This window comes from Periplaneta americana, chromosome 6 (genome assembly GCF_040183065.1).
Source record: "Periplaneta americana isolate PAMFEO1 chromosome 6, P.americana_PAMFEO1_priV1, whole genome shotgun sequence".
Classification (NCBI taxonomy): Eukaryota; Metazoa; Arthropoda; class Insecta; order Blattodea; family Blattidae; genus Periplaneta; species Periplaneta americana.
Window position 1 is genome coordinate 104173652 of NC_091122.1, and position 13279 is coordinate 104186930.

The 13279-nt window shown below is 35.5% G+C and overlaps 1 protein-coding gene across 5 annotated transcripts in view; it reads left to right on the forward strand.

The window, feature by feature from the left end:
- The window catches only part of LOC138701601 (GDP-D-glucose phosphorylase 1), a 114530-nt gene that overhangs the window by 924 nt on the left and 100327 nt on the right, over positions 1–13279 (forward strand). For all 5 annotated transcript variants that reach the window (XR_011332628.1, XM_069828660.1, XM_069828659.1 and 2 more), the window contains exon 2: positions 6604–6896. Coding sequence is in view for 4 of the 5 variants with exons in the window: in XM_069828660.1 (XP_069684761.1) it covers positions 6604–6896 (293 nt within the window). In the remaining variant the exon portion in view is untranslated. The remainder of the gene's footprint in view (positions 1–6603; positions 6897–13279) is intronic.

The following is a 13279-nucleotide window of genomic DNA, read 5'->3' on the forward strand; positions in this document are numbered from 1 at the left end:
TTCGGATCACTAGTTGTTAGATACAGGGTCCTAAATGCCACCTTAACTGGTTTAGGAAAGTCTTAGCCTCCACCACCTTTAGGACAAAATTGTTCGTAAGTTAAACTCCATGGTAGATGTCTTTGGAGCCAGTTGCAGGAGTTCTGATTCTCACAGTAGTGGATGAGGTGAAGCGAAAACGTTCTGAGAAGTGGTAGAAATTCGCCTGATTGGGCCTCGTCTATCCCCCTTAGGATTGCTGCCTGAATGTGCTTGATGTCATCGACTACAAGCTTATCATCAGGATAAGAGACCCCAATGATCGCCATCTTGTGTGAAGCCAAGGCTTCCCTGTAAGAGATTCCAGGTTCAGTTCCCTGTGTCTCTTAACAGATTTAGCCTTTGCTGAAGGTAATGTGTCTTTACTGGTCCTAGTTCTTTTAGAAGTCCCTGGCCCAGCTTGGCTCACACTGCTGCTAGGTTGAGGAGAAGAACCCGGTTGCGTAGTGCTCCCAGTTCTTTTCTCCTTGGCCCTAGTCCTTTGCAATTTTTTTCTAGCTGCCCCTGATAATTTTTTAGTGTTCAGGTACAGCTGATTTATAGAAGAGGCAGAGATGCCCATTTCCTTGTCATGCCATAGGTTTCCCTCAACTGGAGAATCCCTGTCACCCATCTTTGTTTTTGATCCTTGTTTATGTAATTCATCCATTTGCAGTTCCACGAGTACCGCAGAAATAACGGTCACCCAACACAGAGCTCTGATTGTATTGGGAAGGTTAAATACTGCAGGGTTTTGTGTGGTGCCCTACAGAAATCGTTAGCAACACTTATTTTACTACTCCAGCGTCATACAGCCCTCGGCACGATGCGTTCACACCTTGGCTTGAGTAGATTAGGGCTCATATATGGTAGCGGTGCTCTTACTGGGAGGCCTGCTGAGATTCTCCAATTGGGAGTCCCTTTGGGTTGGATTTTAGATGGTAAGCTGCTCCTTTGTCTGGTACCTCCACCGGTCACTCCCTGGTATAAGTAGCTCTGCCAGTACAGCTACCGGTTTCATTGGATACATACAAGGGGGGGCCCCCCCACACCAACTTCAAAGTCATATGGCTTGTAAAGGGGGGTGAAATACCAACTTCAAGGTCATATGGCTTGTAAGAGGGGTTGAAATTCACCAAAGTATCAAACACAATTTCTTCACAAAGTGATAGTTTTGCAATAGTTTCACACTATGGAATTCTTGGTAATGAGGTAGCAGATTCCTTAGAAAGAAAGGGCATAATAGTCCAACAAATTACAAATTCATGTTTATCATTTCATTCCTCAAAACTAATAATTACGGTAAGAAAATCATCCAACATGAGAGTATAAATAAACAATGGAATATTTTATTAAACAATGAAAATTTAATTCCAGAATGTTCACGAATGAAGGCTATTGCACTTTTTCGATTATATATGGGACATGATTGTTTGGCTGCCATCTATGTAAAATAAGTATTTTTCCTAGTCCTTATTGTTTACTTTGTAAAGAAGATGACATTTTAATGGATATGACACACCTCAAGAACTGTAAAAATTTAACAGAAACATCTGTCATTACGTTACTGAGAAGCAAGAAGGCAAATAGAAGAACTCCAATATGCTGAGCATTAGCAACATTAACGTCAAAAGTAAAATGTGGTGCTTTAAACAGTAGTGCCCAAACATTTTGAAGGTGGGACCCACTTTTCGATGACATTTGTTTGTGACCCTACACTACCATACCAATAATTAACATCTTTAGAAAAATACAAGCCCCTGTAAAATTGTAAAATCGAAAACAACGATAATTGTACTCAAAACCAATGGATGCAACTCAACTTCTTATGTACTGGTACTTGCAAGATGAGAGTTCGGAATATGTAAACCTATTTTCCAATTCTCTTTGACTTCTTAGTTTAGCCTTTCTTTTTCGAACACTTATAAACACTTTGAATAGTAGTTTGTAAGGCCAAGATGGTAACATAATAACAGCCATGCAGATAAAATCGATGGATTTGTAAGGAAACTTGATTTCTGGTCAACATCACTTGGCAAAAAAAAAAAATGATTCATTCCATTGTATTAAGTTATGGAAAGTGTAACTACATGCCATATGATAGACAAATCCTGAGATTGTTTTTTGGACATGCAAAACCTTCAGGTGTTCGGGCCTTTTTTGACCTAATGACAAATTTCTTAGGCTGTAATTATTTAAATATCTTCTTTCCACACATTTCCTGCTAGTACTTTATCTGTCTTTTATCAAATTGTGTTCTGGCAAAAAAAGAAGTTTCTTCAATAATTAGTTTTGCAACAGTAAAAATAGTAACACTTGAGCTGTTTGGGTCTTTTCAGACCCTGTGTTAATTGTTGTTGTTATTGTTGTTGTTTAGTCAACTATCCGAAGACAGGTCTGAACCCCACAAGTGACACCAAGAAGGCTCACTTATGAGGCAATTAGGCCAGGAAATAATGGGGTAGGATGACCAGTTCCTTTTCCCCTCCATTGTATAGATGCCGAGTAGCTACATATTACACTAGTCAGACTGCAGATGCATACAAACAATTGTTCTTCCTCTTACACATATCGCCAAGTGAGATGCACTGCCTGATAGTAGATGCACATATCAGTCAGAACTTCAATTAGAGGATCTGTGTTAATTATCATGTTTAATTTGAATTATTTAACCAAAAATACAATTCAGATTCACATTGACAACAATCTACATTTAATGTCTTTTGTAATAAGCGGTAGATAGTTGTAGATGTCATGGTTGTTATGAGCACAATACTGTATTTTCCGTCCTGTCAAGTTTGAAATATTCATGGTACTAAGCAATTTTTTAGTTCTCTGGTGTGTGAAATTGTGTGTTTGTTAGTATTTTATGAAAGACATGGCTTACTTACAAGATGGTGAATTGGAAGAACTAGTTTACATTCCAGATAATGATGAGGTTGCTTCGGAAAATGAAGATCATATTTCAGAAGAGAGTTCTTTTCCCTCAGGAGAAGAAACACGATATTTCAGAACATAGAGAAAACAGTGACAGTATCATGCTTTCGAAGGATAAATCAATTCAGTGGAAAACAGAACCTGTGCCTCAGTTGGGATGGCATGCTGCGCATAATGTGGTCACCTCACACTAGGTCCAACAAGGTACCAGTATGTTACTTCTCGCATCACAAATGAATATTCAAATGAATTGTATTTCCCTCCACCTATTGAAAATATATTGAACAATTCTAATGCTGCAGGAGAACGTGTTTATGGAAATGAATGGAAAAATCTGGATACTGTTTATTCAGACTCTTACATAGGTCTATCACTATTAGCAGGGGTCTATAAGTCACACAATGTCTACTAAGAGTTTATGAGATGAATATAAAGAATGGGCAATTTTCAGAGCTAAGATGTCAGTAGGGGAGTTCAAGATGATACCAAAGGTTATTCGATTTGATGACCGTGAGATCCGAGTAAGAAGATGTGAACAAGATAAATTTACACATATTAGAGACTTGTGGGAGAAATGGGTAGAGATATTGCCCAAATTATTCAATCCTAATATGTTTGTCACAGTAGACGAGCAACTTATTACATTTTGGGGAAACTGTCCATTTTGCCAGTATATGCTGAGTAAACGGGCAAAATATTGTATAAAATTCTGGGTACTTTGTGAATTATGTATGGAATATTCAGCCATATACTGGAAGAATACCAGGTAGTGCCCCTGAATAGAATCAAGGTCTAAGAGTTGTGCTGGATTTATCTTGCGACATGAAAGGACTTAACATCACTTGCAACAACTTTTTCACATCCTATGAATTGGGACAAATGCTGTTGAAGAGAAGTATCATAGTTGGAACAGTGCGGAAGACAAGCCTTCTATTCCACCAAAATTACTGGAAACAAAGGGACTCCTAAATGACGAAGGACATGATGCTTGTACCATACATTCCAAAAAAAAAAAAAAGTGTTATTCTACAAAGTACTCTGCACAACGATAGGACAATCAGTAAAGGCACCAAAAGAAAACCTCAAATTATTTTGCACTATAAAACTACTAAAGGAGCTGTGGACACATTGGACAAAATGGTAGTCAACTATACAGTAAAACGGAAGACAGAGGTGGTCTATTGTTGTATTCTCGAATATAATTGACAGATCTGCATTTAACTCATATGTATCTTGAACATATCTTGAATGGAAACCAAATATCTTACAGGAAAAGAGAGTCTTCCTTGCAACAATTGGTGAGTTGCTCATTGAAGAAGAAAAAAAAAAAAGATGTGCTCATCTTCCAGGGGCAAAGACTGCAAGAGACAGTGCAGAAAGAATGCAAGCACCAAATGCATCCGTCCTTATTTGTCGAAAGAAAATTGCGCAGGAAGCAAGAAGAGGGGAAGGTGTTATCTTTGTGCAAAGGCAAACAACAAAAGTTCAGTAAAGTGTGTTAAATGTAATGAATTCACGTGCAAGAATCATCTTACATACACGTGTAAAAGCTGCATGTAATAAATTGTAAATCAATGTGATCATCATAATTGAAATTTGAACATTCTTTATTCACTAAGAGAGAAAAATAAGAATAATAATTGTTGATTTCAATAATACAAATAGAGCATGTAATCTCAATATACAAATAAAAATAGAATCACTTTTTCATAAGAATAACTTATTAGGATCGAAAAACTAATCGGGTCTTTTTTGACCCGAACACCTTGAGTGTATATTCAAAACGAATGCCACGGTGGAGTTAAGTTTGCACAATTTTAGCTAACAGCTTTTTGAGTACTTTCTGGAAGAAACTCGAAACAATTACTCTGTACAACAGTTACAGATGGACACTGAATCCGTTTTTAGACAATTGCATTCAACTGACTGAAATTAAAAGTAAATAAATAAAAATATTAAGGAAAAACTCATTGAGCTATGTATCTACTGATGGAATGTTAGATATGTATAGTAAGGTGTAATACTAATGTATTCATCTAATGCGATAAGTATAAACTGAAATATTGTAAAGAAATTTGTAGTAAAATCTCCATTGCTACCATTAGAAAAAGAAGAAAGAGATACGAGTATTATACATCCTGATTACACACTTTTAACACTTTATATCACTTAAGATTTAGTTATAGAAACAACTTTCTAATGTTAAATTGAAATTAAATTGGTAAATTTCTTTAGTTGACCAGTTTCGACTGCACTGTTAGTCATGTTCAGAACTAATGAGGTTCGTACTTGTTTGCAGTTTCTTCTGGAGTTGCTTTGGTTGGGGGTGTGTTTGTGTTTGGTAGTGTGGAATCACATAGAAAACATGCACCCCCTCTCCCCCCCATACACACATTCACGCACGCATTACTAAGATGCCGCTGTTTATTGTAGTTTAGAATATGGATTATGAAGACTCAGTATGTTTACAATATGTCATCAAAAAATTCACTCTCAAGAGGATGACCAAAGTTAATTTTGTCCTGCTAGATCCATTTTTGGGAGCCCTGTGCACTGGTAGTTTAAAAAAAAAAAGTTGATCTTGTGGCAAAATATTAAAAGAAGGTAACCTGGTTTACTTTCCCATATGTGAACTGTTCAAAATTCAAAATCAAAATTATAGTTTTTCAAAATATTGGGAGAGAATACAAAATATTAAGGAAGAATATGAGCAGCACTTTGAAGTTCTCAAGTTGCACAAAGACGACTTTACTCTTCTCACTGGTTCCTTTTCTTATAATGTCAGCAATGGTGCTCCTATTTCCTTACAAATGGAATGAATTGATCTGCAGAATGATTAAATTTTAAAGGAAAAACACCGAGAAGTTGGAATCCCAGAAATCTACTCATATCTAGGGCAAAACTATCCACAGATGAGAAAGTTTGCAGCAGAAATCCAGTGTTACTTTGGGAGCATGCATTTCTGCAAACAGCTGTTTTCACGTATAAAAGCTAACAAAACAGCTCACAGGCTAACAGAAGCCAATCTTTCTTCCATAAGGTTGTATCTTTGGAATCTCTCACTCCAAAATTTCTGAAACTGGTTGCAAAAAAACAGTGCCATATGTCTGGCAAAAAGTCATAAAATATTTTCAGTTGGTTGGATGTGTTTCTGATGAAATACTGTGTTTTATAACTTTTCTTCTGTGTTTTGTTCTTTTGTAAAGTGAAATACATAATCCGGATGAAGCTTACTTTTCATTGATTTGTGTTTCTGGTGAATTAGGTACTGTGTTTTGTAACTTTTCGTCTGTGTTTTGTTCTTTTGTAAATTGAAATATATAATCCGGATTAAACTACTAGGAAGTAGTCAATGTGTATTATCACCATTTGTGTAAGTTTGGAAAGTTCATATATTGTTTCCTCGAAAACAATGACAACATTTCTTGGAGAAAGACTACCTTGGAGAATTTTCTCAGGCTATCTTTATTCTCTTCTGCATCCAGTCCTAAACAGGTTTTTGAAGTATTTCGTCTGATCTTGCTTTGCCAGTTCATCAGCTTCTTTATTACTTCATTTACATAATGAAAATTTTACAACAGTGCGAAATTTATATCCTGAGGAAAAATTACAACAAAATTAACTAATTTATTTAATTTTTATTTGCAGCTTAATGTTGACCGACATGCAAACAGACGAGCACCTGAAGAAATAACGTGTATCTCTCAGCCATTTGATGCCAAAAAATTCAATTTTAGAAAGGTTAAGGAGGAAGAATATCTTTTTGAGATTAAGAATACCTCTGCAGTAAATTCATCAGGACACTTTCTCATTATCAACGTGAGTCCTCTGGAGTATGGACACAGCCTTCTGGTGCCCAGCTTACACAGTTGCCTGACCCAGATTGTGACATTGGAAAGTCTTCAGCTTCTCATAGAAGTACTCTTGCTGAGTAATTCACCGTAAGTATGTAACAGAATGTAGACCTGTTGAACATAATACACTGAGTGGACATGATATGCAATTGATTCAATACAAAGAAATGAAAGTATATTTACAGTAATTCTCATTAATATGAATCATTATTTATGTAGATGTGGTACAAATATTATTTCGTGTTGTACTTCCTCATTATGCAAAGTATAGAGAAACCAACTGATGATGCACAAAAGTTGGTTTTGGGATTTTAACAGAATACACATTTTGAGCACTTATTGTACTGATTGAAGTGCTTTTAGTGTGCTATCTGTGTGCTTATAAATGAATTATTTTTATATTCAAGATTTATGAATAAGTATGGAAAGTATATACATGAAATAACTTATATCATCACTGGGCCTCCAAAATCCGCTATGTGCATTTAAACAGATTTCTTCAGGAGGAAGAAAAAAACAGTATCACTTTTAATTCCCTTATTTTCAAAGCTACTTTCAGTATAAATTCATAATTGGATATGTAATGATTGAAAAAAATTGCAGTTACAGGCTATTTTATTTAACGACACTTCCAACTGCCGAGGTTGTATCAGTATGGCCGGTGTGCCGGAATTTTGTCCTGCAGGAGTTCTTTTACATGGCAGTAAATTTACTGACATGAGCCTATCGCATTTAAGCACATTTAAATGCCATCGCCTGGACCAGGATCGAACCCGTAACCTCGGGCACAGAAGGCCAGCATTATACTGACTACACCATCGAGGCTGACATGTAATGATTGAAATTATACGAAAATAGCTTTGAAAATCAAGAGAATTAAAAGTGATAATGCCTTTTTCTTACTCCTGAAGAAATCTGTTTAAATGCACATAGCGGATTTTGGAGGCGCAGTGATGATATACAATTTGTTTCTTAAAAATAAAGGTAGAATATTTGATGTCCTTATTTGAAAGTGAGCACTTTTCGAAATTGGGTCTAACAATTTCGTTTTTATGTTGCATAAGTATTTATTTATTTAACCTGGTAGAGATAAGGCCATCAGGCCTTCTCTCCCCCTCTACCAGTCTCCTCCTCTACCAGAGTAGTACTGCATAAGAGTGTATTAATTATATGTTCCTTGGAAACAAAAATGTTTATGATTTCATTATAATGCAGTAGTATAGTAAAAGTGTGTTATGAAACTGCGAAAATGTTAGTCAAGTTTTCACGAATTTTTACTGTGAATGCGTGTTACTGATCTGATTTTGTTCGTGTTAATGCACAAATTTAGGAGTCAGGAAATATGCACATTAAATTTAAGAATTTTTAAAAATACGTTTTTGCATATTACCAGAGAAGAGAATTCAACTATAAACTTCCAGCATGTGCTAAACTGCAAAGCTATCAACATTCCAGACAAAATTAGAGATGTATCAGACATTGTAAGGATCTCGACTGAACATGTTTCCAACTTACACGAACATTTGGGTATGAAAAAAATTTGTGCACGATGGGTGCTGCATTTGCTCACTTTGGACTAAAAGCATGTTCGAATGGATGTTTCATCTGAGTGTTTAGAGCAGCTGTTCCCAAAGTGTGCTCGGCGGAGCCCTTAGGGCTCCGCGAATGATTCTCAGGGGCTCCGTCTGCGGAAGAAAAATTGCTAATTCCATCTTGTCTCTAGCGGGGAAAACAGAAACTACTTCCATCAAGCGAGATATACTTTCTGAGAAAGTAGTTTGCGCTCTTCTTGCTACATGGAAGCATTAATATTAGATCTACTCATCACTGGAACTATCTCGATCTTTCTTGCTTGTCAAGTACTCAATGATTCTCGAAATTTATTTTATTTTTTATATACTGGGCAGGCAGCGTTTGTTATTCATGGTACGTGGAATCTACAATTTATTGACTGTTACGTTACCTCAAAAAATATATATACTGTATAATTGCATGTTAATTTTATAGCAGATGTGTTAGTTAATCTTTCGTTGAACCGGAAATGTGGCTTAAGATGGGCTCCCTAGGACTTAAGAGTCATTAGCCATCAACCAGTGCTCAGTCAAAGGGAGATAACAGCTATAACCTTACTTTCAAAGAAGATAGTGCGAATTCCTGGGAATTGAGTTCGGAATATGTTGAACATGATCCTGCCTCAGAGTCTACTATGCCTAGTGTAGAGGTATTGAAAGTAACAAACCAAAATATTGTGATTTATATTTAATAATAAAACACACATGTTAGGTCAATAATACAGTGTTCATTGATTTTTTTATATACATTAAAGTTGATATGTTACAGTTGTATGAACACTACTTATTAGTGTTCATACAACTGTAACATATCACCTTTAATGTATTTCATTGTGATTTATATTTGGACATGGATTCACTGAGTTTGCTGATGAACGTCCACAGTGTGTGATATATGTAACAAAGTTTTTCCCAATAGTTCTATGTTCCCTGCCAAGCTTAGACGGCATTTCTCAATTAAAAAATTCACAAATAAAACTGCAGACTACTTCGAAAGAAAAAGTGACGAACTCCATGCAGTTCAGACAAAATTTTACCTCGTGTAAAAATAAACAACGAGAAAGCACTGAAAACATCGTACTTGGTTAGTCATGGCCAGACTCTTGGTGGTAAACCTCACCCTTGCTGAAACTCTTATGAAACCATTATTAGTGAAGGTAGTGAAGTGCATGGTGGACGAGAAAACTGCAAACATGATTTCCAGTGTGTCCTTATCAAATATCACTGCATAATCGAATCCAGAATCTATGAAAAGACGTATAAAATATCATGATTTCCCATATCAGTTAAACGAAATTTTCGTTACAACTTGACAAACCACGATCTTTGCCGGATTAGCTATGTTAATGATGTTTGTGCGGTATCAATTTTCAGGTTCTTTCATGAAATATTTTGTTCTGCAGCCATTGCCATCCTCTACAAGCGGTACTGAAATTTTTTCTTCTTCATTGAAAACTCGATACCGTGGGACAATTGCATTGACGTGTGCACAGATGGTGCAAAGGCCATGGTAGGTCCTGTTGCTGGCGCTGTTGCAAGGATCAAGAAAGTTTAAAAAACTGAACAAGTAGTCACTGTGTACTACACTGACACGCCCTCGCAACGAAAAAATGCCAGCGTTATTAAAGCAGGTACTAGCAAATACTCTACAATGATAATACCGGAAAGTTCACGATGAAAGTGGCGAATGACTCGCCAATGCGATCTAGCGCCAGGGATTGTAGGCAGCGAGGATGACATGACGAATAGCGCGTCGAACTGTGATATGAGCTTTGTTCTTCAACAAACACATGATGTCCTAAGGATTATTCTCATTATAGTTGTAGCCTACACAATGTCAGTTAAATGTGGAAATGTTTGTTCCATGTTTTGTAAAACTATGCCTAGCAAAATAGGTATGTTAGATCTTCCTTCAGATTTCCAAAAGATACAGATTCGTAGTTATGTAAACACCAGTAGAATGTTACTTTTCTGTTACAAGATGATAATGATGATGATGATCATCATCATTATTATTATTATTATTATTATTATTATTATTATTATTATTATTATTATTATTATTATTACTACGGTACTTCTACTACCGGTACTACAGTTATTAGCTTTTGTCTTTTAGGTATGCCACACTCATATAGGTAAATGCAGACAGACGTTAGTTAATGAGGTTTAATAGGGCGCGTCAGCTACTATCGCTATTTGCGTCCTTATCTAAACTTGTTTAAAAAACAAAACACAAACGATATCATAAGCAAAATGCGAGCACTAACTAAAAACGCTGTAAACAGTTCTAGAGAAACGTTTAAAATTAGAGGGATAGAATATAAATATGTACAAAAATGACAAAATATGTTCAGATCACTTTTGATTATTGGACTTCAATAACCATAATTCGAAACATTAGGGGTAAGTAAAATAGAGCGTAATAAATTGGAAAAGTGTACCGAAATTTCATATCAGTCTTAGGACTGTTAATTTTTAATACTCTGTTTTTAATAAGAGACAGAATATAATAGTTATTCTTTCACTGAATTTAACAGCTCCTTCTTCCGAAAAATGAGTCGAAATCAAAGCACAATGAAAGAATCGCGAAGGTCCCAAATAAACTTATTAGATCTTGCATCGAGGAAGCTGCGGATTTTTTTTATATTAGACAGAAACGACAGACGATACTTCTCCATCGTGTAATTAGATGGTGCACTAGCAATGACATATTCCCAGTGTTAACTGAAACAGTTACTAAACTGCATAAATCTACTTTATATTGTTCATATAAAACACAATTTCTTTATAGCCTAGTTTCTCCGTATAAAAAATTGAAAATCTTTATTTTTTATCAAAATAGTCTGTCTTGGGATGCGTAGTATAAAAATGTGAATGTGGACTCTTGTTTTTTCATAATAAGTGATTCAGGTAGTTATTCGGACAAATAATTTGCCTACTCCTATATTTTAAAGGCATTATTAATATTTCACTAAATTAAGATCATTTTTTACGATGCAAGAAATCCTAAAAGATAAAAACTGGCTCAAGTGGAGATGACAGCTCTAAACACAGCAAGTCCAAATGCCGATTTAATTAAAATTGTTCAAGATGATGAATTCATTAGTCACAAGTGTGCTTAAAAAGAGGGAAATGGGGAAACGATATGCCAGTTACGATAAAAAGTTTGCCGCAACTTTCCATTAATGTTCACCTCAAGAAGACTTCTAAGAAGAAAATTATGTTTACCAACAGTTAGATCTCTCAAAAATTGACTTCATGAATTTGATATAGGATAGGTATAATTAGCACCATTCTACAATTAATATTAAAAATAAAATCCGATATTTTACCATTGAATGAAAAGGTTGTAACTATTATTGTTGAAGATAAAATGTCTTTGGAGGAAAATATAACTTATAATGCTAAAACAGATACTTTGAGGGATCCATTGAATTAGGTATAGACAGGCCTAATCAACAAACTGACGTAAAAATTTCAGAAGTACCATTTGCAAACCAAGCAATGGTTTATTCGAGGGATGTGCAAAATTTTAAAACAAACTATAAGTTATTTTCTATCAAAAGATAGCATGTCTGCAGAGATTTTAAAATCACATCTGCTTGATGTAAAAGATAAAAATACAAGATACAGGCTTTATCCCTAAAGCAGCGACTGTGTCAGTATTTTCACTGACAAATATTTCAATGTGCTAATAAACTGTTACATCAAAAATAAAATGGATAACCATTAGTTAAGAAACGAAATACACGATGTTTGAAAGTTTCTAAAGTCATGCACAACTAAATCATAATTACATTTGAAAATACGAGAATTCTTTCATTTCATTTCTATTCCAATAACTTCGTAACTTCTTATTCATTTAAATGTTATGAACCTTGTGACTCTAAATAAAACTATTGATTTGCATTTATTATTGACATCAAATGAACCCCTCTCCGTTTTTCCTCATGTAACCTAGCACGCCTCAAGGAGTGTATAAACAATCCAAGCCTCTAGATAGCAGCACAGTCACTTTTCGCCGCCGCTTGCAATGCTAAACAGGCAAGCTTTCCAGTATTATTGTTATAAAGTATTTGGTACTAGACAATGCCGTCAAAATTATCAACTTTGTTAAGGCACGACCTTCGTAGTGTAGGCTACTTAAAATCCTGTGTGATGATGTGGGTAGTATACACAAGTCATTGTTAGTAATATTACACATAGAAGTGTGATGGTTGTTGCGCAGTAAAGCGTTGTCCCGATTACATGAACTTCGAATGGAAGTTTCTTCACTTTTGAATTACCAGAATGGTTTGCTAGCAGATTATTTGAATGATCAGGAATGGTTGTACAAATTATGTTACTTGGCAGACATTTTTAAAAAATGAATTCAGCACATACATACAAGGTAAACGGAAGACTATATTCGATGCTGATGACGAAATTGTCTCACTGAAGAAAAAGATAGCGTTCTACATAGAAAGCGTCGACAATAAGGATCTTACGTTTCTCATTGACTTCAAACTTTATAGAAGAAAATGACATACAAAGAATGTCTCATTCATAGCAATAATGAAAGAACACATTGACAATTTGCTTCAAAATATCAATTCATACTTTCCAAGGTACACTCAGGAATCGGTTCTAAAAAAATATGAGTGGATTGTAGATCCATTTCCAGTGATGTCAAAACCAGCAGCCCTCACTGCTTCAGATATGAGGTCCTTATAGACATGGTTTCGAACATCCACTGGCAGGCATAATTTGAAAGCAAACCATTTCCCAAATTTTGGGCTAAGTTAGGGGAGGATCTTTTGATATTAAGTTCAAAAGCTAAATTTCTCTCACTGCCTTTTGGTACTATATACCTCAGTGAAACGACCTTTTCGAGGTAGCCTACACGGCTACAAAAAC